At 39.5% G+C, this 22492-nt stretch overlaps 1 protein-coding gene across 14 annotated transcripts in view; it reads right to left on the bottom strand.

Moving 5' to 3' along the window:
* ABLIM1 (actin binding LIM protein 1) overlaps window positions 1-22492 on the bottom strand; it is a 119043-nt gene that overhangs the window by 35284 nt on the left and 61267 nt on the right. For 11 of the 14 annotated variants that reach the window (XM_009325928.1, XM_009325921.1, XM_009325922.1 and 8 more), the window contains 7 exons: window positions 22080-22167; window positions 17385-17443; window positions 14858-14920; window positions 12387-12434; window positions 8134-8211; window positions 5114-5269; window positions 235-270 (listed from right to left, as the gene is read on the bottom strand). In XM_009325928.1, coding sequence (XP_009324203.1) covers window positions 235-270; window positions 5114-5269; window positions 8134-8211; window positions 12387-12434; window positions 14858-14920; window positions 17385-17443; window positions 22080-22167 — 528 coding nt within the window. The remainder of the gene's footprint in view (window positions 1-234; window positions 271-5113; window positions 5270-8133; window positions 8212-12386; window positions 12435-14857; window positions 14921-17384; window positions 17444-22079; window positions 22168-22492) is intronic. The other 3 variants (XM_009325926.1, XM_009325927.1, XM_009325936.1) reach the window with 3 other exon arrangements.

Raw genomic sequence — 22492 nt, 5'->3', positions numbered from 1 at the left:
TATAGACAACAAAGGGGTAGGAGAGGTAGCTTCATTTTTTGTACAATCTGTCAATAAGAACTTACTGTTTTCTTTTTAGAGTTAATTTTTGTTATGTTTCAATATTCAGAAAACACATCTATGTGGCAAACAGAGATGGATCAGACTGATAACAAAATCAACACCTGCCATTTGCTGAAGTGAATAATTCTAATCACAGTAAGATACTGCCCCCAAATGTTCCACCAAACTTACTTCTGCGGAAGGGGTAGGTGATAATGTCCTTGGAGACTGCAAAGACATAAAAATAAGGTTACCGAAACATCATTGCATGTGCTGGGCCAGAAAAGGGCAATCTAAACATTGCTGCAGATACATGGATATACGTCAATATAAAATGGCAATGCAGAAATTACTAAGGCTATTGCAGCACTGGAACTTGATTTTTCCACATTGCCCAGGAACTGGTCCGTAAATCATTGAAGCAATTCAAGTTTCTGGGAGAATCTTTGTAAGCATGATTAATTCAGTCAAATATCATGGAACATCATCTCTCAACCATCTAATCATTGTGGCAATTGAAACATAGCTGTAAAGATCAAAATCAGAAAAGGTTATTAATTTAATAACCATGCCTGTTATGAAGAAGTCTTTAAAGTGAAAATCAAAAGTAAATAATCTTAACTCAGAGTTTTGCATGGCATCAGAAATACAGAATAACTTCCAGGATGAAGCATGTTTTTCCTCCAACACACATACTCTGGCAAAAATGTGCTCCTCCCTAAGGCCTTACATTTCATACCCATGCAAAGGAGTACGTAGCTGTCATCAACATTTCTTTGATATGATCTCTTTTGAATCTCTGTGTTCTTCCATGGTTACATAAGGAGAACTGACAGGAATTACAAGCGTGTATATTGAAAGAACTGCGCAAAGGCCAGTGGGCAGAAATATGCACAATATTATGAAAAGTTTGTATTACAGAGATAGGGAAACTGAGGCAAGAAATACCTTCAGAAATGAAGCATAAGATCATGCATACGTTGGTACGAACAAGAATAAAGGCTATGTATAATTACCAGTTATGTGCCCTTTAATCACAGGACAATTTGAAGCTGAAAGATCGGGATTTAATTATTCTCTTTATGCACTAAACTTCAATATTATTTAATTGCCATAATAAACTGGGCAAGAGATTATGCTTTTAAATAAGACCACAATTACTATAGAATGATACAGCTATTAAGATAATGTCTCAGAAGCAAAACTGCTGATTTTGGTCTAACTATTACAATAACGTACAACAGCAGTAGTGTAAAACATATGCAGAATTTCTGGTAATAAATATCCAGCTATACATTTTGTATTGAGAGATCATTACCTTTCGTGGAGCTGGTGACACTGTGAATGCAAAGTATCCAAACAAAGGAATGACATTTTTTTATTTGGGTACAGAACATCTCCTTTTCAGCAAGTTTCCACAAAGCTTTTTAAAGACTGCTTTTGTTACGTTCCATCAAAGACATGAATGTCTTTTACATTCTTGTTTTCCTAATCCTTATAACTGCACAAATTCTGTACAGCAAACCACCATTTCATTATAGATCTAACAGCAGCAGCCATAAAAACTTTGCTCCACATGAAACATATCGTACACAGTTCTTCGTAGCATCATTCTCCACAAAACCAACTGAGAGCTAATCTAAAACTTTCAATAGGTGAATGAAAAAAGCACATGTTGTGATGTGCGTTCCCACATTTTTCTACTAGTAATTTATGTGTTACTGTAAATAAACAAATTTCCATAATCTGCTGTGGTTGCCTAGATGTTAAGGTAATGGCTACTATAAAAGGTAGTCACAGGAATCTAAGACTCGGAAGGCATCCCAGAAAGTAACGTGCTGAATCCATGACCAACCTTTCATGTATTTTTACCCCATCACTATCTGACATCATCTCGTTGCTTCTTGTGAAATGGAACCACACTCTGCAGCCAACTTACTGTTTTATCTGCACAGGTGAACTGCCATATCTTAAACTCTGAGCCTGCCAAGGAATGCTTGGTTCTTCAGGGTTTATGAGGCCTTTTAAAATCTGGTCTATTACAGAAGTCTACACTAGTCAGTTCGAAATACACTGTGCAGTCGACTGAGAAGAAACAGCTCAGTTCTGGAATAGTAAGCCAGCGGAAACACAGAATGATGACTTCAGATTAAAAAAAAAAAAAAAAAAAGGAAAAGAAAAAGTCTGGGTACAGAGCCTGTTCTGACCAAATTTACGGTAAAACTTCTACTCACCGCAGCAGGCTCTATCACTTTGAGATCTAAGGGGCTGCTCTAATACCTGAAGTCATACAGGTCATTTTGTGTTCTGGAACATTTCTGCAAACTTCTACAGGTGTCATTTTATAACACAAGTTCCAGCATTTCACACTGACCACATTTTCACTGTCTTTTTATTGAACTACCAGGTAGGATGCCTGCTCCATTTTGAAGCATCTATCACATTAGAAATAATACTTTTCTCAGTTTATGACAGCTTGTTTACTGAACGCTGTTACAGACATTCAATACTTTCAACAGAAAGAATACTAGAAACAAAGGACATGCAGGTAAAATGCTGCTTCTCTCAATATTTATGCAGCAAAAGTCAGAGCTGAGAAAAGGTGACTTCAGTGCTAACCAGGTTGCTGCTAGCACGGCAGAAGTTATAGGACGTGAAGAGCCTGAGTTTCTGAAAACGTTATCACTACGTTAAGGGTCAGCCTCAGTAGCAAAAAATTCATTTACAGATCTTGTTTCATATCTCTTTTATATTAGAAGCTAAACCACCTCTTCACGAGCTCCCTTTCTCTTGCCCACTAACTGCTGGTGGATCTGTAACTAAAATGCCAGGTCCCGCTAGATGGTGCTATGTGAAAACATTTTTCATCACAGACTTCCAGAAAAACAAGATCGGGATTTAACTGAACTAGAGAGATTATAAGTGAGAAACTTTTCAAAGCATTTCCCTTCCATTGCAATAAAGAAGAAAGTCTGATGCTGTGTTTTCTCACTTTCTATGGCTAAAGTTTATAATTTACTTGTAGCCCTTTCCCTGTAATTAAGGTTTGTCTCCACTACTGGATTAACTTTGGTGGCTCTTGCACATCTCCCTTATACACCCAGAAATCTTCCTTAGCTGAGTTTGGTGATTTTTTTCTTTTTTTTTTTTTAAATCACAGTGAAAGGCATTTCTAGTGTACAAGCTTAAACTCAAGGTCCCCTTTTATTTAACACCACCACATACACACACTTTGCAAAGAGAACGCAGGTTAAATCACTCAAAGTCTGCAAATCCCTGCCACCACTAAATATGTCACCTCCTTTGCTTTGTAAAGATGATGGTGACTGACGTATGATGTACCAAGATTGAGGTATCACTCGATTACCACAACACAAACACAAAGTAAGAGATTATTCCACCCCGATGGGCTTGTGTTCTCATTAGGGCAAGGGAAGGGAAGAGAAACAGGTACAAAGAGGTGAGGTAACTTGCCCAAGGTGACAGAAGTCAGTAGTAGCATTGGGTGGAAAACCCAGATTCTCTAAAAGAAGGTGAGAGCCTTTCTGTTTCCAGAACAAATTTCTGTAGTCACCAGAAATTAATTGGATTTAATGCTGGTGAAAATACAGGGTAAAAAAACCCCAAAGGCTTTTGCTTATCCTCGGAACAAGTGTAACGGCAGACAGCTTCCACCATACTGCTTTATCAGCTTCCAACATACTTCGTTGTCAGTGAGAAGCTTCCCCTTAAGGATTAACAAATAGTCTACCTTCTCTGGGTGAGACTAGTTAGGAACTAGTCTCTGTGACTAACAAGAGACTTGTGTTTGTAGAGGGTGTTGTGGAATGGGTCAGGCCTGTTGGAACTGGTCAGAGGTCACCAATGCATCTCACAGTGGTTTTGAAACAGATGTCAGCTGGCTTCACTACCAACATAAATATGAGGGTGGAAATTCTGTACTATTCTGACCTGTTAATCTGTTATTTTACTCCTGAGCTGAACAGACTCATGGATTTCCAACTCATGTTATTATTTAAAAGACTAACCCTATAAAACGTTAAAGAACAAAGTAGAAAAACTGAGGCAGCTCTGATCTGTTGCTAAGAGAGCAGATTATCAGTCACTGATTTGAGCATCTTCAGACCACTGGTGCCTGGATGATTTACTGTACTTCCTTTTCCCTCAGCTCATCTTCACGCTCAATTCAGTTACAGTCAGTGAAGTCACTGAGATTGCAAGGAAGTAAATCCATTTCCACGTCCATTTAAATTTGCATTCTGCAAGTCTGATTTACAGTCAGATGGTATTACGTGACAAAATCTGCTTCACGATCTGTTCTGAAACCATGTAAATAGTAACTGTAGCTATGGAAGTTCACCTGAGGAAACTGGGGACCCTACAACCTGAAAGATATCTTTAAATACAAATTTAAGAGAATAAGTCAGATGTTTTCTTCTATCATGGCAGGATACAAGAATCTTTACTAAATGTCAGCAGTTTAAAATATGAGGCAGCTATTTCCATAATGCAACTAACCTGCTTTCCCAGGTGGAAGAGCACTTCATCCTGACCTAGTTCAGATTTTATCCAGTACGTCTGACAAAGTGCTCTGGAAATATATTTCTCTTTGATACGTGTGAGAGAAAGCATCCCACTGCTTTTAATCCTTTTACTGCCATAGAACATCACAGTATTCCTCATATTCTGTTGTGAATATCGGTGCTGTACAGCACACCAGGTTGGCTTTTGCCTCACGTTCTGGACTTTGCTGTACCCAAAGACTAGGATATCCATGTGAGTTATGAGAATGCACATGCAGACAAGTTGCAAACCTCCCCCCTGCCATTCCTCTGCCAGTGGCTGGTGTTAGTGTAGGTGTTTAATTGTGTGTTTAATTGTGCAGTTTCGCACATGAGGCATCATCATGATTGTTCCCATTAAACCCAGATCAAACAGACAAAAAGCACTTTGAATAGCAGCTGCAACAATACCACGGAGTGTCAATTAGAAACTGTTTCAAAAGAGGATAGAAGCGAAGCAGGCTTTGAATAAAGCTTATAGTAGAATGGGTTGCTTGCCGGTTCATTACCTCTCCAAGACTCTGTCTCTCCTGTCTGTCCTCGTAGGCGGAAGTGTAGAATGGCTCATAAGTAATTAGGTCTGGACGTTCAATGTCATAAATGGCCTTGACTTTGGGAATGGCTGCTAAATCCTTGTAATCAAGGATCTCATTGTCTACTTTTGCCTGAAGGTCAAAGACAGAAGACAAATTAACTTACACAAATGCACTCGTAATTTCTGTTTTACACAATTTATGATTTTTGTGTATTTGTTGTCACACTGTGGCTACAGAAAACCCTTTTTGGCATTTCACATGTGAAGTGATTGCTTCTTGTTCTTCTCCAACAGGCCTCCTCTGCAAAAGCACACAGTGTTTTCTCAGTTTAGGAAAGAAAGAATATGGCATGTATAGATCTAATACAAAAGTTTCTCATCCCCAGCAGTGAGCTGGAAACTTCAGCTCTGCAAATGACTCATTTTGTGGCCTCAGGCAAGTATTTTCACCTTTCTGCTCTTGTTTTCCCATACGTAAAAATGTGTGACAACATCAACTTAGTTTGCAGATTACAGAGATTATGAGAGGATTCCATGCAGAAGACCACAGACAGAAAGTCAACTTATAACTGCACACGAGAGGAAATACAACTTATTACAAGGAAATAAAAAGGCAAGCAGGACTATTTGTCAGGACTGGGTATCCAAAGTCCCAATTGAAATTATTATATTGCACCCATTACTCAACCTATACGCAAGCTTCTGACTAAGGCATATGTTGCTTACTAACTGCATACCACACTGTACTAAAATTGACTATTTTTTCCACTAAAACTGCAAGGAGCTCTTGACTAGTTTAAAAATGGCAGTAGGAAATCAGTTCCAAAGACAGCTGCAGAAGGAGCTAGAAAGAGGCCTTACATATAGTTTAGATAGCTAATATCTTTCCTTACTTAAAAGACTTGTTAAAAAAATCATCATACATTCTTACCTACCTTACAGAAATACATTTGATGATTAAAACTGAAAGAGAATATTCAAATTGGTTTTCAACTCTTCTACTAGGTACTTAATTTATTCATAGTAAGCTGCACATGGAAATGAGGCTGATCTGTTTCTACTCACATTCAGTTCTGTTCTTCCTGAGTACTAGCACCTTCTATTTTCAGATTTAAGTGCATTTGCCTTCCCAAGCTCTCCTAACCACCACTGGTCTTGGTGGTTCTTAAGCCATGCCATAAATTAGAAACAATACAAAACATTTTTTGATAGAGAAGCAAGGTTTGAAATTCACTTTCTAAACATAGCCTCAAATCTGTCTAGTTTTGGCTCACCAGATATAACAAAATACCTTAAGCCAATTTAATCCTTAAAATATGCAGGTATATTAATGGATGTTATTTCTGTAATATTTTTACCACAGTCTGTTAATGACCTGCAAATATGTCTGGATATTCTTAATCCAATATAAATTACCATGGATATTTTTGTAGACCCTGGTCTAGGCCACCACATTGCCCTACAGACTTGTGCTGTTGAGCAGCAGTTAAATTTCATAAGCTATAGCTTATGAAGTTGGTATTACCAGCAAAATGGCAGTTGTTCAGGACATGCTCTGTGTTTTGATATCTGCAGTGTGAACATTTTTAATATATCAGCTAATTTTTGTTGTTGTTGTTGTTGTTGTTGTGGTTGAAATGCACTGACCTAGTATTTAACTCAAACTCAGGACTTGAGATTTGTCATTTTGGTAATTTTTCTGCACTATTATACATGTAACTGATAATTTTTTGTGTTACACTACATTTTCACCTATATAATGTTAACATCATCTACAAAATCAGCGATTCAGCATTATGCTTAGGTAACAGGAAAGAAAGTTTGCCTTGTAGTCTGCCTCTTCTTCCCAACATACCTTCATCTTTGCTCCCCTCATAATGGGCTCTCTCTCACTAACTTGCCTTTCTGTGATTTTCTTCCTTAGCTGTTATCTTCCACGTCTGCCTTGAATTTTGTGCAGGTTATCTGAGAGCATGTTTTATACGAGGGCAAAAGTTATATGGACTTCCAAGGAACAGGACTCTTAAATGGATGTGAATTTTTGGAAGTGTAGGTTATATGCATGGAAATACAGCAAGTTTGAGAAGGCTGAGCTGTTCTGTTATTCAGCAAAGTACATTTGAATTTATATTCTCTCTCCTTAGAACCAGATTAGTACATCCACAAAATATGACTTTTTTTGACCCTGTGGACTTCTCTGCCAAGAAAAAAAAAAGGTACCAACACTTACAACACTGAAATGCCTAAAAAAGTGGTATGAAAATAGGAGAAAAATATCATTCCTTTGAAAATTTTGGGCCATTCTTCTGTTAATGTATTTCCACTTTTAATTTCTAAGATCTTATGGGCTCAAAAGTTACCAATAATGAGGCCAAGAAGTGAAAGATATCCTCAAAAATAACGAAAGAGGAGGCTTCATTACTGAAGGAATCATATTAAACTCTACAATTCAGGTAACCACAAATAAAATAGTATATCGATAGCTTTGCATTTTCAGCACTGTTAGTTTAGTAAAAGGATGCTTAATATCATTTTTGTTCTTAAATAAAAAACACTTTTCCTTCCACAACGAAAACATCTGACTTCTGAAACGGAAGGTATTGTATCAGCCAGGCTTCTTTTAGTGCAGCTGACGCTCCTCCCCACGTCCTGCAACTGCAGACAGCAGACCTCTCAAGAACTGCATATCGAGGTGCACAGATCTCCTCACATAACCCCTAACAAAGGCAAATGACCTGTCTGCCTTCTGTCCCTCTTCACATCACAAAGTGACTTAAAGAGATTTACTGTATCTTTCTAAGGGAAACGTGACCTGGAAAAGGCCTACCCTGCTCTTGAAATTCTGTAGTTATAAAAACTACATGGCGAGAATTTTAACAATTTAACCACTACAACAAAGGCATTAGCATCAGTATAAAAGTGATTTATTTCAGCATAGAGTATTTCACGTGCAAGCAAGGGATTAGCAGCTTATTCATCAGAAGCAATACTTACATAGATAGTGTGGCCTGGAGAGCCAGGTATACTGGAACCTGGTCTGGAATAAATACTTTCTGATGATGTTCTTGTGGGCTGAAAAACAAAAAGTAACTTTTCAGAGCAACCTGAAGCCATTAACATTGGCAATTTTGGTTTTAAGTGAAGAAATCTGCATACATCTTGAAATTAACTGAATTTAGGAAAAAATGTCAACACAAATGCAAGCATTCTGGCAAATTTCACAATCTTGTGAGGCAAGTGGGCTTTTTTTTTTTTTTTGGTAGGGGAAGGAGTGCTGTGAGAGGGGAAAGAGGTTTTCTAAATCATACAATATAAAAGACTGACAACAATAATGAACAAAATCAACACCTGCCAGAGACACTGCAAGGAGCCATACAAAGTACAATCCAGGACAGTTCTGCTGGTCATTTTATCAAAACGTTAGTTCACAAACAGCTAGAGGTATCAGCAGTTCAGCAGACAAAACTGTTGAGAGGAGCACAGCACACACATTATCGCTTTCCAGATGTTCCATCACTGGATTTCCATTATGAATACAGAACTGAATTCAGTCCTTCTAAGTAGAAGGACCAGAAATCCTTGGCCTGGAGCTGTTCCCTACATCTGCAGCACAATCTAGATGAAACATGAAAGCTAAACTGTTGATTGAAATGTCATGAGTCCCCATACTGCAAAAGTCCTGATGTTTAATGATAATGTCCTGCACACTGAAATTCATGAGAATAGTCACACCCCTACAGAACAACTGCTGTTACACATTCAGTAGATTTTCCAACATTTCATCAGGACTAAACAGACACTGATTCCCCGGGAGAAGTTTTGTGAGAGGAGACAAAATAATTTATCACTGAGATGTGGGGATCCTGATAACTTGGTGAATTTGAAAAACGTCTATTCGATCAAAAGTCACCCAGACTATTGTGGCAATTACTCCTAAATTTGGCATGCATCAGACACACAAAGATAGTCAACAATATCCCACTCGCAACTGAGAAACCATGAACAATTTTTCCTCCCTAATTGACTGCAAAGAACCAAATCCCATCACAAAGCAACACATCAGCAGATGACACTAGTGCAGTGGGATACTTCAAAGTCACTGAAAATTATATCTTGGTAAATAGTCCTTACCTTGTCAGCTTGTGACATTGAACTAAGGGACCTTCAGGCACACATGGAAGAGAAACAAGGCTTGACAGCCTAGCTCACTGATTTTTCTTAGGAAATATCTGGAGTGAAGACAACAGTGCTATTGGACCTTTCTTATCTCTCAGCATACATTTCCTGAAAGGACCCTTCAACAGACCTCAGAGTCTTTCTACCTTTTATTTCATAGCCAAGAAAGCTATTGGAACAATCCGTATAAAAAATGCTGAAGACTAGTCATGGATCATACAGCAGGCTTTCTCCGACTTCATTTGTGGAAATGAAATCACCACATTTGGGGAAGGTCAGAGGAAGAAAAGGCTTTGAACATGTGCCACCAAAAAAAGTGAAGATTCAGATCAAACAGAGAGCAGATGTGGCTGTGGACTGACACAGTCACAAATCCTCTCCAGAGCATGCCTGAGAACACTTGCTCAGCTGGACCTTTATGTGTTTCTTTCTTTTTCTCTCCGTAGCTGCAAATTCCTACATCCCAAAAAGGAACAGAAATTTCTCAGCTGCCCTTAAGCTCCTCCCATGATGCAATCAAAGCAAAAAAACCAACAACAACCACTTGTTTCATGGAAATGTTACAAGAATTAAGCTGGAAAAATCTGGCTGTTGTTGAGAAACACTTTATTCCCCCTTCCGTTCTGCCATTTCACACCACTGTCTGAGTGGAGACACATGTAACATGTTGCTGCAGTTGCTATGGAAAACAATTGTTTTCATTACAACATAGGGAAAAGCATTAAGTAGTTGAGGGACTGTTAGGGGTGTCTCTGTTACCTTTGGCTTCTGGCAAACATACTTTACCAGTTTTGTCTGCTCAATTCTCCTGTTGTAGGAAAACAAGCATTAGAGACAGTTACGGCTTATTCCCACCTGGCAGGCCCTCTGGGTTGCTCTTCGCTCTGGATCTTTTATAATCTTTTCAGTAAACAAGAAATTCTCAGCCCTTGCTCCATCTCCTTAGTCTCATCTCTTAGCGTCACTGCTAAAAACCTTTTCAGCAAAGGAAAACTCACTTGTATTTACCACTTCAGTGAATTTATTAAATAAAGTTAGACACCTTAAGAAGACAGTTTCAGCCACATCCTGCTAACAACTTTCTTAGGTGCTCTTAATCCTGGAGTACAGGAGCAGTTGTCAGATGGACAGGCAAGTTGTAGCACCTGTTCTTCACTTCCTCACTGTGTTTCTGCTCCAAGTTCCTCATTACCATCCCATTAACACAGCCATGAGCCAGATATGACACCCTTTAAAACCAGTTTTCTATTTTCTGTAATTCTTCCTGCATACATCAATTTTACCTTCCACCTACTGCAAAGCTCCACATTCCCTGGGCAGGATGCCATCCTGCCAGCCACTGTCTGAGCACACACCATTCCTCTCCCGAGGAGCCCTGGAACTCTGTGGCTCCTCTATTTCCTCCCAGTCCTGTACCTTGCTTAAGTTTATGACATACCCCTGAAGACAGTGCATGAAAAAGAGGACTTCCACATCTATTCACCCTTCCTGCCTCACTTTGCCCTATTTCTTGGTTTGAATTACACAGGCTGTTTCCATAGCAGATGGCTAACTATTTCCTACTCTGCTGCTCCCATATGGTCTGGAATCCTTCACAGCTTTGCACTCTCCCCTAAAGACAATTCCTTTGCACTTAAAAACATTTGTGCTGCTTGCCTTAACAAACATACACTAAAGATTCCTTGATATAGGCATATCTGGCATACTTTTAGTTGCTACGATTGGCTCCTCTCCTGAGAGACCTATAATAGCTCCTGACTGAAAATCTGTGACGGGGTATGGCTTTTATTAGATTGTACATTACATCTTCATTAGCAGTCAAGAATCCCTGACCCCGTGTACCACAGTTGTGACTTTGTATCTTAAAACAGGTGGCAAAAGACACACTGGAGGTCAAGTTCTCTATTGATGTAACTGCAATGGGGTGTAAATTCCACCTTAGAGGAGAGCTGATCAGAGTTATCCCTGGTTTAACCTTTAACCTTCAGTAGAGGTATCATGTGAGCATCACTTGCACACATTATTGGAAGAAGACAGGTAAAGAAATTAGAGGAAACATCCTTTAATATGAATGCATTAATTTAGAGGTATTTCCTTCCATCACAATAGTCCTATGACACTTGTTCTACACTCCCAACAACAAAACAAGTTAAGCTGCCTTAGTTCTTCTACAAACAGATCTGGAACACTCTTTATATGATAGTTCTTGCTCCTGAAGGTTTCAAATAGAGCTTTTCATAATTCCATCTTTGTGCAGAGAAATTTAAAGCAAATTTCTCTGAAGAACTACAACTAAACTTTTTTTCTTTTCTTGTGGTTCATGGCCTTTCTCCACAGTTTCTGACAGTGGAAGAGTCATTGCTTTTTTTCTTTCCTCTTCCACCCAAATGGATGTAACAGTAGTAACTATATCAATATGGGATGTCTCTACCAGATACAGGAAGTCTATGATGTATATGAAAAAAATCAATAGAAGTTCAGTCAATAGAAATTCATCCATGTCATTAAAGGAGCCAAAGGAAAGAACCAAATGACAAAGTATCTAAAGTATCTGCAAGACTTCTCAGTATTTCCCCTTTATCACAGACTTCTTATTTTTATGTGTTTGTTCTTCATTCCATGCATTTGTCTTCAATACAGAAGTTCTTTATCAACTTCATTTGCAGATTGGCAGAGGTAATACCGTCATGCTCATCCTATTATGTTCACTGTGAATTTCAATGCTCAATTATCATATCACCCATGCATATGCCCCAAACTGATTAATGTGTTATTTTATTATTAGATTGCAAAGCTTAAGATGTTCATCTGCATTTACCCCAGTTTGTCATGCATGGCACATCATCTAAATAAATAACTTCTTAAAAAAAAAATCCACGCTAGAGCCATTCATATCATCCAGATGCTGCTACAATGGGGTGGCTCTGGCTTTCTCAAGTACAGATGTTCAGAATCATGCTCTATAAAAACTTACAAATGCAGGCAACCAGATCAAAACTGATCCCAAGAACATCTGGCCAAACGGATGCACTATTGTTTAACAAAGGCATTGTCAGCATTGTTTACAGTACCTGCCTTAGTTTTTTGATAGAGTTCATTATGCAAGGTGGTGATAATAGCTGCAGAAGAATGGATATATTTTCACTTAATAACATTTAACATTATAGGTTAAGCAAATTCTCTAAACCTCAGAAGCTACTTTAAGTGAAGCATGTTTATAAATAAGCTAATAGAAGATTAGGATGTAATTTATTCTACTAGGCAGACACAACTTTGCAATAGCAAGGAATTTGGTTTTCTCAGTACAAGACTTGCTACTCTGACTACCTGCTTCATCAACTGCAAGGTTTTACAGTTATTTAGGACTTGGAACCAGGGTTCATTAAACACAGGCTTCCTACGGATTTCAGCAATTTTCAGTCACCGTGTACAAGACCAATGAAGCACCTCAGTGTTACAGCATTCATTGTGCCTGTCTGCTAGTTTAACTGTCCCCTTCTCCTTACAAGAGTGTTTCCTTCAAATACATGCATTCGTTATTTCTCCGCCTAAAAAATCTACACTATGTATGCATCAAGACAAAACTAGTGAACAGGTTTAGTTCAGACTCACACAGACACGCATATTAATAGGTTACAACTAATTTTTCTTCCCTTTCTAGACACAAAGGCCAGAGAGGAGAATGAATTTTCAGCACATAATCATTGAAGGCATGTTGCTACCAAACAAACTCTTTTACAAGACTACTCATGCAAACATAGCCTTCACCAAGAATAAGTTAAGTGGAAAGCAGAAGGAATAAAGCAGGAAGTCCAGAACATACTGAATTCAACAGCAAACTTCTCAGAGAATTCACAGGATTTCACCGTACAATTTTTAACCTACAATTTGCATGTAGATTCAAGCCTTTGGCCCATCTTTATAGCAACAGCAATGATAGTATCTCTGTGTCTACTCTGCAGAAGAACACTTGAAGCCAAAATCTGCCTTGAATTACACTTTGTATAATCAGCATGTAAATCTAAACAGAATTTAATACTGACCAAATTTACACAAGAGGATATTCATCTGACCCTAAGCTATTTGTATCCTACACAGTCTACAAAGCAAGGAACAGAGCATACCTTTATTTTGACAGGGGCTGCTCCTATTTTGCCTTGCCTATTTTTCTAATACATCGGATAGAATTTGTTTTCCTAATCCTATCCTAATCCTAAGGCTCCTGGATTTCAACACTGGAAACTCAGACTCATGCATGCTAAGCTGAATGCAAAAAGCCACTACACTGGCCTAAAGGATGAGTGAAATGGTCCCACAGTTTGCTGTTCTCAGACTCCAACATTGGATTCTATAAAGCCTAGGACTGCAGAGACATTGCCCTCCTTAGGAGTACTGATAACACATCTTTATAGCTGTATTTTCTTGACACATAGTTCTGTAGCTAACAGAAAGAGCAGTGTTCAAGAGTGGTTAATGCATTCCAACATCCTAAGTTAACTGACTAAAGTACAGTGGAGGACAAAGGGTACAGGGCTTGCATTAACTCCCACTGAATCACAGCATTGGATTCAACCATGTAACACTATCCTGCAGACTGCATCTAACACAAATATCCTGCCCTGGCTAACGATATGACTACATCTACTTTGCAATTAGAGATGCGAAGGCAGCAGGAGCAGACACAATGGAAATCCAGTGGCATGGACTCTATCAGCCTGTATGCCTACTGCTAGCCTGTACTAAGTCCATACCAGTACATTCTTACTTCGTTATCCGGTGAAAGCTATCTCAGGTGTGCCTGCATGCAGTACAGCCACACGTCGCCCCACAGCAGACAGAACTCATAAATAAGCACTGCCCTGAAGTAGAAGAAATGGCAGTGGGTGGTGTTTGCAGGTGCAAAGCAAACTCAAGGAAGTCTAAAAGTAGAAAGTCCAGAATCAAGAGGACAGGGAGGACCTCCCAACTTGGACGTGGATGTGCCCCGGATTAGAGAGAGGCAAATGCTCTCAGGCAGCACATAGAACATGTCCAAACCTGGAATTTTGCAAATATTTTGTCAACTGAAGTATTCATATGTAGTTGGTCAGTACATATAAAAAAGTAACTGATTTAACCGATGGCATTTTTTTTTCTAAAAAGCATGAGCCATTGTTCATGAAAAACTATTTCTTTTTAACCAGCACTTTTAAGTCAGATGCTTTTCACCATTTTCATTTGCTTCATATTTGCACTTTAATTTTTTATTTTAGAAGAAAAACTTTCTGTAACACCGGAAGAACAATACTACAGCCCCAAAAAGCTCATCTGAATCTAAAAAAAAAATAAATTCTAAGCATTCATTAAACAAAATAAAAAATGTGAGAATTAACAAACAACACTGCACCACATGATGCAAAATACAGCGTCAGTGCCCAGGGTGGCAAGTGATAGCAGGAAAGCTGTGTGGCAGAAGTAGTAGCAAGCGCAGCGAATGACAATAATGAAGAATCTTCTCAGTAAAGAAGACCACCATCAACACTACGAAAACACAACAGCAAACCTCTGCAGAGCGTGGCCTGCGCAGAACCAGACTCTTTGGATAAAAGAACTCAGATGAGGAATGCTGTCATGAAACACAAAAGGGAAAAAAGTGAAAAGGAAAGCAGTTTCCCCAGCTCAGTGGTTAAGCTCTTTTTTTCAATCAAGTTACTAGTACCTACTTGCTAGATAATAATCTGTGCATTATAATATCTGTGTTACTTATTAATCCCTGCAGAATCATGAACCACCAGACAGTTGCAAAAAATCCTAAGCAATGTATATTTTTTAACATACATATGGTTGCTTTATTTTCTGCTTGTTTTGGCTTTGTAATCCTCCACAAATATCCAGTGGGAGGAAGATCTAAAGCAACCGTTGTTTTTATGAACTCCCTCTCAGATCTTGACCAGCTAGACTGCTGATTAGTTTATACCACAATTCAGTTACTGAGAGAAAACAGAACTTGCTGAAAAATTCTAAAGTGACTTCAATGATAAAAGGGCTTTTTGTTTTGTTTTGCTCTATAGGGAAAGGAAACCCAGCAGAGCAAAGAGGCCATGTCACTGGCTTTTTGCAGAACCACCAGAAAATCTAGGCCTGACCCTGAAAGTGGCTATATCATATATTTGTCAACTCACAAACCAGATTCTGATTCTCACATCAGGTCTAAATGTATGTCATCAAGAAACTGCAAGTCAATCAAAGTCTAGTTCCTAATTTAGTGGTGACATGTTCAAATAGCACATAGTTCCCCCAGTTTCATTTTTTTCTGTACCTACCTGTTTGCCACTGCTTTCATTTGAGTCAGCAGAATGAAGTATGTGTCAAAGTCATCGAAGTGAGCCCAAACTGATTTTGAAATAAGGTGTCTGACTTTGCACCAGAGTAGATAGAGACTATCTGTGATGTACAGTTGAAGCTAAAAATTCTCCACCTCTCCAGCTACCTTCAGTACAGTGCATTTGTCAATGCCTTTTAAAGACATATTAAACCCCTGCATAGAAGGTCTCATCCAGGAACAAGGCGACCTTGGATAGCTGTGCCATAACATTTCTCAGATGTTCCCTTAATATGCATTCCTTTGCTTCACTTCATTTTCCTGCAAGAACTCACTTAGGCAAAGTCTTGCAAGTGGATGAATTCATCTATTTCACTCACTTCAATTAAAATTAGCTGAGAGGGAAGAGGACTGACACGTTTGAATGTGTGACGAAAAAAAGGAAAATATTTGAAGAGGACTTTGGCCATTTCCATGGGGAATGGAAATAAGACAACTGATTTATAAGGTCAGCTGGAGAAGGTTCGTAAGGGCCGCAATGTAGTCAGGAGTGCTTTGATAAGACTCTTGGGCCCAAGTGAAAGGGAAGTATTGTACCCCAACCATTCACTACAAAGCACAAGTGTTCTGACACTTAAGCAGGGCCAAAACACTGTCTTACATTCAAGTTGTTAAATGAGGAAGAAAATCCAGTCCAGCATAATTTTCCATTTTCTTATGGAAAGTCAGGACAGAACAACGTGCAAATGCTGGATGGTACCCACAGTGATGTCTGGCTGTGCTAGATCCCATGCCCATCTAGGGCCAATTATACTTCTGTATTGTCAGTACAGCCCACACTAACATGAACTCTGCTCAACAAGAATTTATCTCCACATTACCTACGATCATAGTAAATTCTCTGCGAGGGATGTTTTACAGACCAGTGCACCTGAACAAATTCTAAAGGACGTGGCTTCCTGTGAATAAGCCACACATAGAACACAACCCACAGGATATCCTACATATCTCCATGCCAGTACCTCTTAGTTTCCTTGTCTGAAAGACATTTTATTCGTATACACTCTCTAATATTCATATCCAGAAAAATTATCAAAGCTCAAAGGACCAACTGAGACATCAAAAAGAGTAAATTGTCCAGAAGATGAATTAGTGAATATGGGCTTAGAATTGCCTGGTGCATGCAAAAAGCCAGGCTCCGGCAAATATCAGTGCAGCATTATTGCCATCAAGGATTTCATCCAGAAAGTTTGTCTGGATATGCTGAGGTGACTCCAAGGGTAACTGCAGCTCTCCTTGGCATTCAAATTAGGATCACTTTAGGTTGGGGTTTATTTGGATGGCAAAGGAAGAAGGGTCCATATTGTCTAAATGCTGTAAATAATCATGCGGAACAGGGGATAACTATAGAGCAATTACACAGATGTGCAAAAATACTAAAATATATCGTATCATTTGCCCTGTTCAGATTTTCTCCTTAAGAGTCTCTCTCACAATATTTGAGATATGAAATGAAGTGTTTTAGTGACTTTGCCATGTCTGTATGTCAGTAAATGATACTATCTTTAGGCCGTGCACTGAGACAGGTAGGTGAAGGTGGTGAGCCTAAAAACCAGAGCAATACCTCTGAAGTGCCTCCACTGTTTATTCTGCCAGAGTAGTGACAGCTATGCAAAAAAAACATGGGAAAAGTCACTCTTTTAAAAACAGCATTCAGTTATTGTGTGGGCAAAATATCTGGTGTGTCATTGCCACGAATTCAGCTTACCCGTAGCTTATCTTCAGTCTTAGTGGATTGCTTACAGTCGGGATGCCAGACAGTGGAACCTGAGGGAGGTAAAAAAACATCTTTATTCAGAGTAAAGCAGATGACTTCCAGTCATGACAAGTCAGTTATTGAAGAGAATCCATTCATTGCATCAGATGGTGAATCTGTATGAACTATGCAAGTAATTCACATTCAATTCTAGCTCATGAGGAATACAAGTGAAACAAGAAGAATATTCAAATCCTTGGCCCATCTACAGCAGCCTCTTTCTGAGGCTGTCAAAGCACTTTGCACACATTCTTAATTAAAACTCAAACAGCCTCAAGCAACAAGTCAGCAAGCGCCAGCTGGAGGAACTGGAAGACAGAGGGTTTCTCTGAGCAGGATGGAGGGTAAGAGCAAAAGAACTGGGCCATGGTTACCTGATCTGTTCTCTCTTTATGTACTACACCACACATAAAAAGGAAGTCCTGATTGTAAGTCCATTAATACTGGGAAAGTCCTATGACTTCCTTGAGCAATAGATGTCATATTCAGTTACTGTAAAGTATTACTCAAATCACCTCTCCCCTGCAATTATGCAAAATGCAACAGGAAAAGCAAAATTAGAAAATTCCCAACGCAGCAAAGTCAGGGCTGTATCTCACCCACTGCACTAAGCTAGAGAGGCCAGTATGACGCAGGTGGTACAAAGCAGCATGTGAAAGAGCCTCTCCGTAGATCACAGTGTACCATACTTGTCATTGGCACACACATAATTTCTACCCATTGCTCTGCAAGGTCAGTGGCATGTGTTGCACTGGCATTTCCACATGGCATATTCCAGCTACACATCTTACTAAAAAAGGCAAGGTCTCTGCTGTTTGTGTCCCAAAACACAGGATTCTCTCTTATTCTGTAAAAATGGAAATATCCATCTGTCCCCAAGGGCTGAGCAGTCTCAGGGGCAAGGAGCACTTCCATCCCATTTCAGTTCTCCTTTGGAACAGACTGTAAACTGTGGTCACTGCTGGGAAGCTGCTAGCAGGTATTAGCCAAGTTGAAATGGAGCAGAAGCTAATGCTGATTTTTAACACTGACTGCAGCTGCAGTCAACTTCAAACTTCATTCCAGTCACCACAAAGCCAATACAGAGCCTTGTCTGTCTGCAGGGGGGAACGTCACCTCTTCACTCTGTCCACAAAGAAACCAAACAGAGCAAAGTCCAGGTCTCCTGCTGGTGACTATTAGCTCGAGTGCAGTCAGAGGAAAGCCCACCTTCAGAGCCCAGGAGAGGTATGGGTCAGGGCCCCTCGAAATTTTGTTCTAACGAGCCCCTACATGGCTCAGTACAGAAGTAAAGACCAGGAATGATTCAGCAGCACACAGTATAATCATCATCAGGAGACTGGAGCGAATGCTGTGACTCTGGATCAGGGGTCTGAGATGTTTGGCTTTGAGTCTAAGCCGAGGAAGAAGAAACTGTGCATTTGGCAGGGGGAAACAATCAGACGACAGGGAGAAGTGTACCAACAGCCTTCTCTGTAAACAAACAGCAGTCTCAGAGCCAGGACCCCACAGAGCCTGCGAGATCAGGAGAGAAGCATGCCCTGTGCATTTGCTTAGGAGGTCAGACAGATCCAAGCACTCAGGAGGAAGGGAGTTCATGTTATAAGGCTGATGAAGTAAGACTCAGAAGGTTTAGGTTCAATTCTCAAATTCAGCTGTGAGCTTCCTGGGTGATCCTGAGAAAAATGATCTCTGTTCCTCTGTACCACTGTCTCTTTTCTATTAAACCATCAAAGAAAAAGCTGTCACTGCATTTTTGGGCAGTGTTTAGCACAAACTGCCACAATTTTAGGGACACCCCAGAAGAATGCTGGAGCTGCTGAAAGTGAAAAAGAAATGCAAGGGAGTCTGGATGTCATTTTCATGGTGAAACTTAGCCAAGGGTTGTGAGATTTTTTTTTTCACAAAATGATAAGAGGTTTGAAATATGTGAAATTTAAAAACCCAAATCAGATAGAGCAGGCTTAAGAAGTTAAATGTAAATATTTTTCATGATCTTGAACTCTGAGCCACCTACAACTTGTAGATTTTATTCATCCAAACATGTCAATCTATTTTGAAATGCTTGGAACAGTGCAAATTGTCAAGCTGCATCGCCACTCTTTTTCCTACCAGAAACAGTTCAGCAAATTGTGGTTATTCCCATTCTTAACATATGTTTGTTTGCTCACTTGGCAGACACCAACCAACATGTTCATTTATTCAGCTTTTTACTTTGCACGTACCATTGTTTCAACATAGAGCTCTCTCAAAATCAGTAACTCGGGCTGTTATTTACACATTGATTAAGGCTGAAAGCCTGTGTGATAATCAGGTGAAGCATCCCTCTAAATGCTGAGCAACATCCTAGCTCAGCAACAGACTTCTGGGGCAGTCCATAGAGTAATATATTACTAGGAAGTTAATGGGAAAGAGAAAGTTTCTGATGCTGCTTCCTTTTCATTTTCCTGTGTTGGAGCAGGGCAAATTCTGCTAGCATTATTCAAACCATCCTTAACATAGAAAGCCCCAAAACAGACAGCTTGTTTTTCCATGTTCTCCGTTTGCAAGTTTCCCCACACATTTCTAATACAAGTAGCTATCACAAACCTGCCAGGCTCAGGTCAATTATACAAAGCAATACTAACACAGTGCTTTCATGTCCTGTGGAGAGGACAATTAGAAGTGAGATGGAAGCTGCCTATTTTCATATATTTTATCAATAATGTGATTTTGGTTCTAGCTTCAGTATTGTGGTGTTTTATTTTTATTTCAGAGAAACGCTTGGAATGCTGTTATTCTGCACCCTAGGGTAAATGATTTGGATGGAGTCAGGATATACATTTGAGAGCTTTGCACAGGAAAGGCTTTTGGGTCCCCTACGCTTACAAGCATGCTGAATTCAGCATGGAAAGCTTTGGCAGGACAGTCTGGAGCATGCTCAGCAATATTATTATTTAGTCAGAAAATAGCTTGTGAACAATAAAGCAGTGCAACTGGGGCTGCTCCTCCTCTGAGACAGAGTGAGCACGAAGAACATTAATTCACAACCACAGAAAGGGAGATACAGCCAAGAAGAGAATGATGGCAGACCAAGGAGCCAGGTGTCTCTCCTCTCCTCTTTCATATCACCTGAACTTGGCCAGGACAAAATCCAGCCTTGTTTAAGTGGAAGCAATGCTTCCTGTCTTACTTGGATCTGCAGAAATTTACACCACAGCCTGCCCAATCAACAGGAATTCCAACTCTCTGCTAGACTGGTGCAAATGGCATCAGTTGCAAACAGCTGTTATTAATAACAGCAAAGGATGAACTGATGCTCACCTTGAACTCTGCCTGTACTTTATCATACTATGATGTGAGGAAAGGAAGATTACCAGTTGTCAGATGCTGTAACTGCTGCTTTCAGATTAGTCTTTCCAATTTGCCATCAGAAAGCAGTACTTCCTACCCAGCCCTCTTTCAGCTTCTCCTTGCTCTTGCAATGCAGAACTGCTACACAACTTGATATCCAGTTCTGTGCACAGCTGGAATAAGACGACTAAAGTCAGTGAAAGATGAGAGAGATGGACTGGTAGGGAGGACAAACTACAAAATAACACAAGTTAGCTTCAAAGGAATTCCTTACAATATTATCTCATTTTGGAATTCTTCCAAGAGAATCTCTCCTCAGGGTTTCAAGAGATGGCTGCGACCACACTTTCATAATTTTTTTCCTATTCTTTTACAGTCCTTTCAGGTATATCAAGCAAGTTTTCTAACATAAGCACAATATACAAAATCCCAATATGTATCTGCCTTTTTCACTTTGATTTCTGGCTTGCATAAACGTGTATCATAAGTCTTTCTACCAACATTATTTAATACTACAGCAAGTAATAAAACTAAATGTAGCTTAATAGTTAACGTGCTACCTTCTGGGAGAGTAGGTGGAATTCAGATCAAGGATGCTTTTCAATCAAAGAAAAAAGCACGTTCTTCTTTACGTGAAAAGATCACAAAAAAAAACATGCTTGGCAATACCTGCGAGTGCGAGACTGTTAATAAGAAAGAAGAGATGAAAATGAACATACAAGAACTGACTGTAGAAAGACATAAGTAAATGGGAATAAAAAGAGAGATGTGACCAGATAAAAGGGAAACAGGCAAGGCAAGCAAATATGATTAAGAAATGGAGGAGACAATCTGTCAACGCGCATGGGGAATGAGATCTACATGATTCAAAACAAGCTCACTGCAGTCTTTGGAGGTTTTTCCATTGCCTTTTACAGTTTGGAGTGTGGTCCAGAAGAGCAGAGAAACTGCTCAGCAGAATTCAGGGGAAAACGTCTAACTTTGTCTGGTATCTCATATACCAGTCTGTGTGCTAAGCTATCCGTGAGATGCCAAATTCAGAGGCAGCCTAATAAATTTCATTTTTGCTGCACAGCTTTTGAAAACACAGTCTGCCTCAGCTAGGCTGCAGAGTCACTGCAAAGCCACCATTATGACCACCTAACTAGGGTGAAACGGTTTCAAGTGAACAAGTATGAGAACACTGTAATCAAGATAGGATGGCTATAGTTCTCCTTGCCCATATTACATGGAGACAGTTTATAAACTCCTGAGGTCTGTGACAGAAAAATTACAAAGTCTGATTTTCTTGTTTTGGAATGGAGACATCCTTACCTTGCAGATACATTTCTTCTCCTTCTGTGAACATTTGGTTGCACCTGCTGCATCGTGCACAGCTTGGATGATAATGCTTGTCACCTGCCTGAACAAAAATAAAAAAGGGAAATGAGGGATCAATGCATTGCACTGCTTTGTGAGCGCTCATTATTTGCTGAGAGACCACTGCTGTTTTTCTTCTAGTTCACCTGTTATGATACAACATTGCCTTCATGATCTGACAAAAGCTTTGAGAATGTAAGATCTGCCATACTGCTTCATAGAATCATAGAATCATTAAGGTTGGAAGAGACCTCCAAGATCATCGAGTCCAACCGTCAACCCAACAACACCATGCCCACTAAACCATGTCCCTAAGTGCCTCATCTACCCGTCTTTTAAATACTTCCAGGGATGGTGACTCAACCACT

The sequence above is a fragment of the Pygoscelis adeliae genome, unplaced genomic scaffold (genome assembly GCF_000699105.1).
Source record: "Pygoscelis adeliae isolate BGI_AS28 unplaced genomic scaffold, ASM69910v1 Scaffold4, whole genome shotgun sequence".
Lineage (NCBI taxonomy): Eukaryota > Metazoa > Chordata > Aves > Sphenisciformes > Spheniscidae > Pygoscelis > Pygoscelis adeliae.
This window is presented reverse-complemented; position numbering and strand designations above follow the sequence as displayed.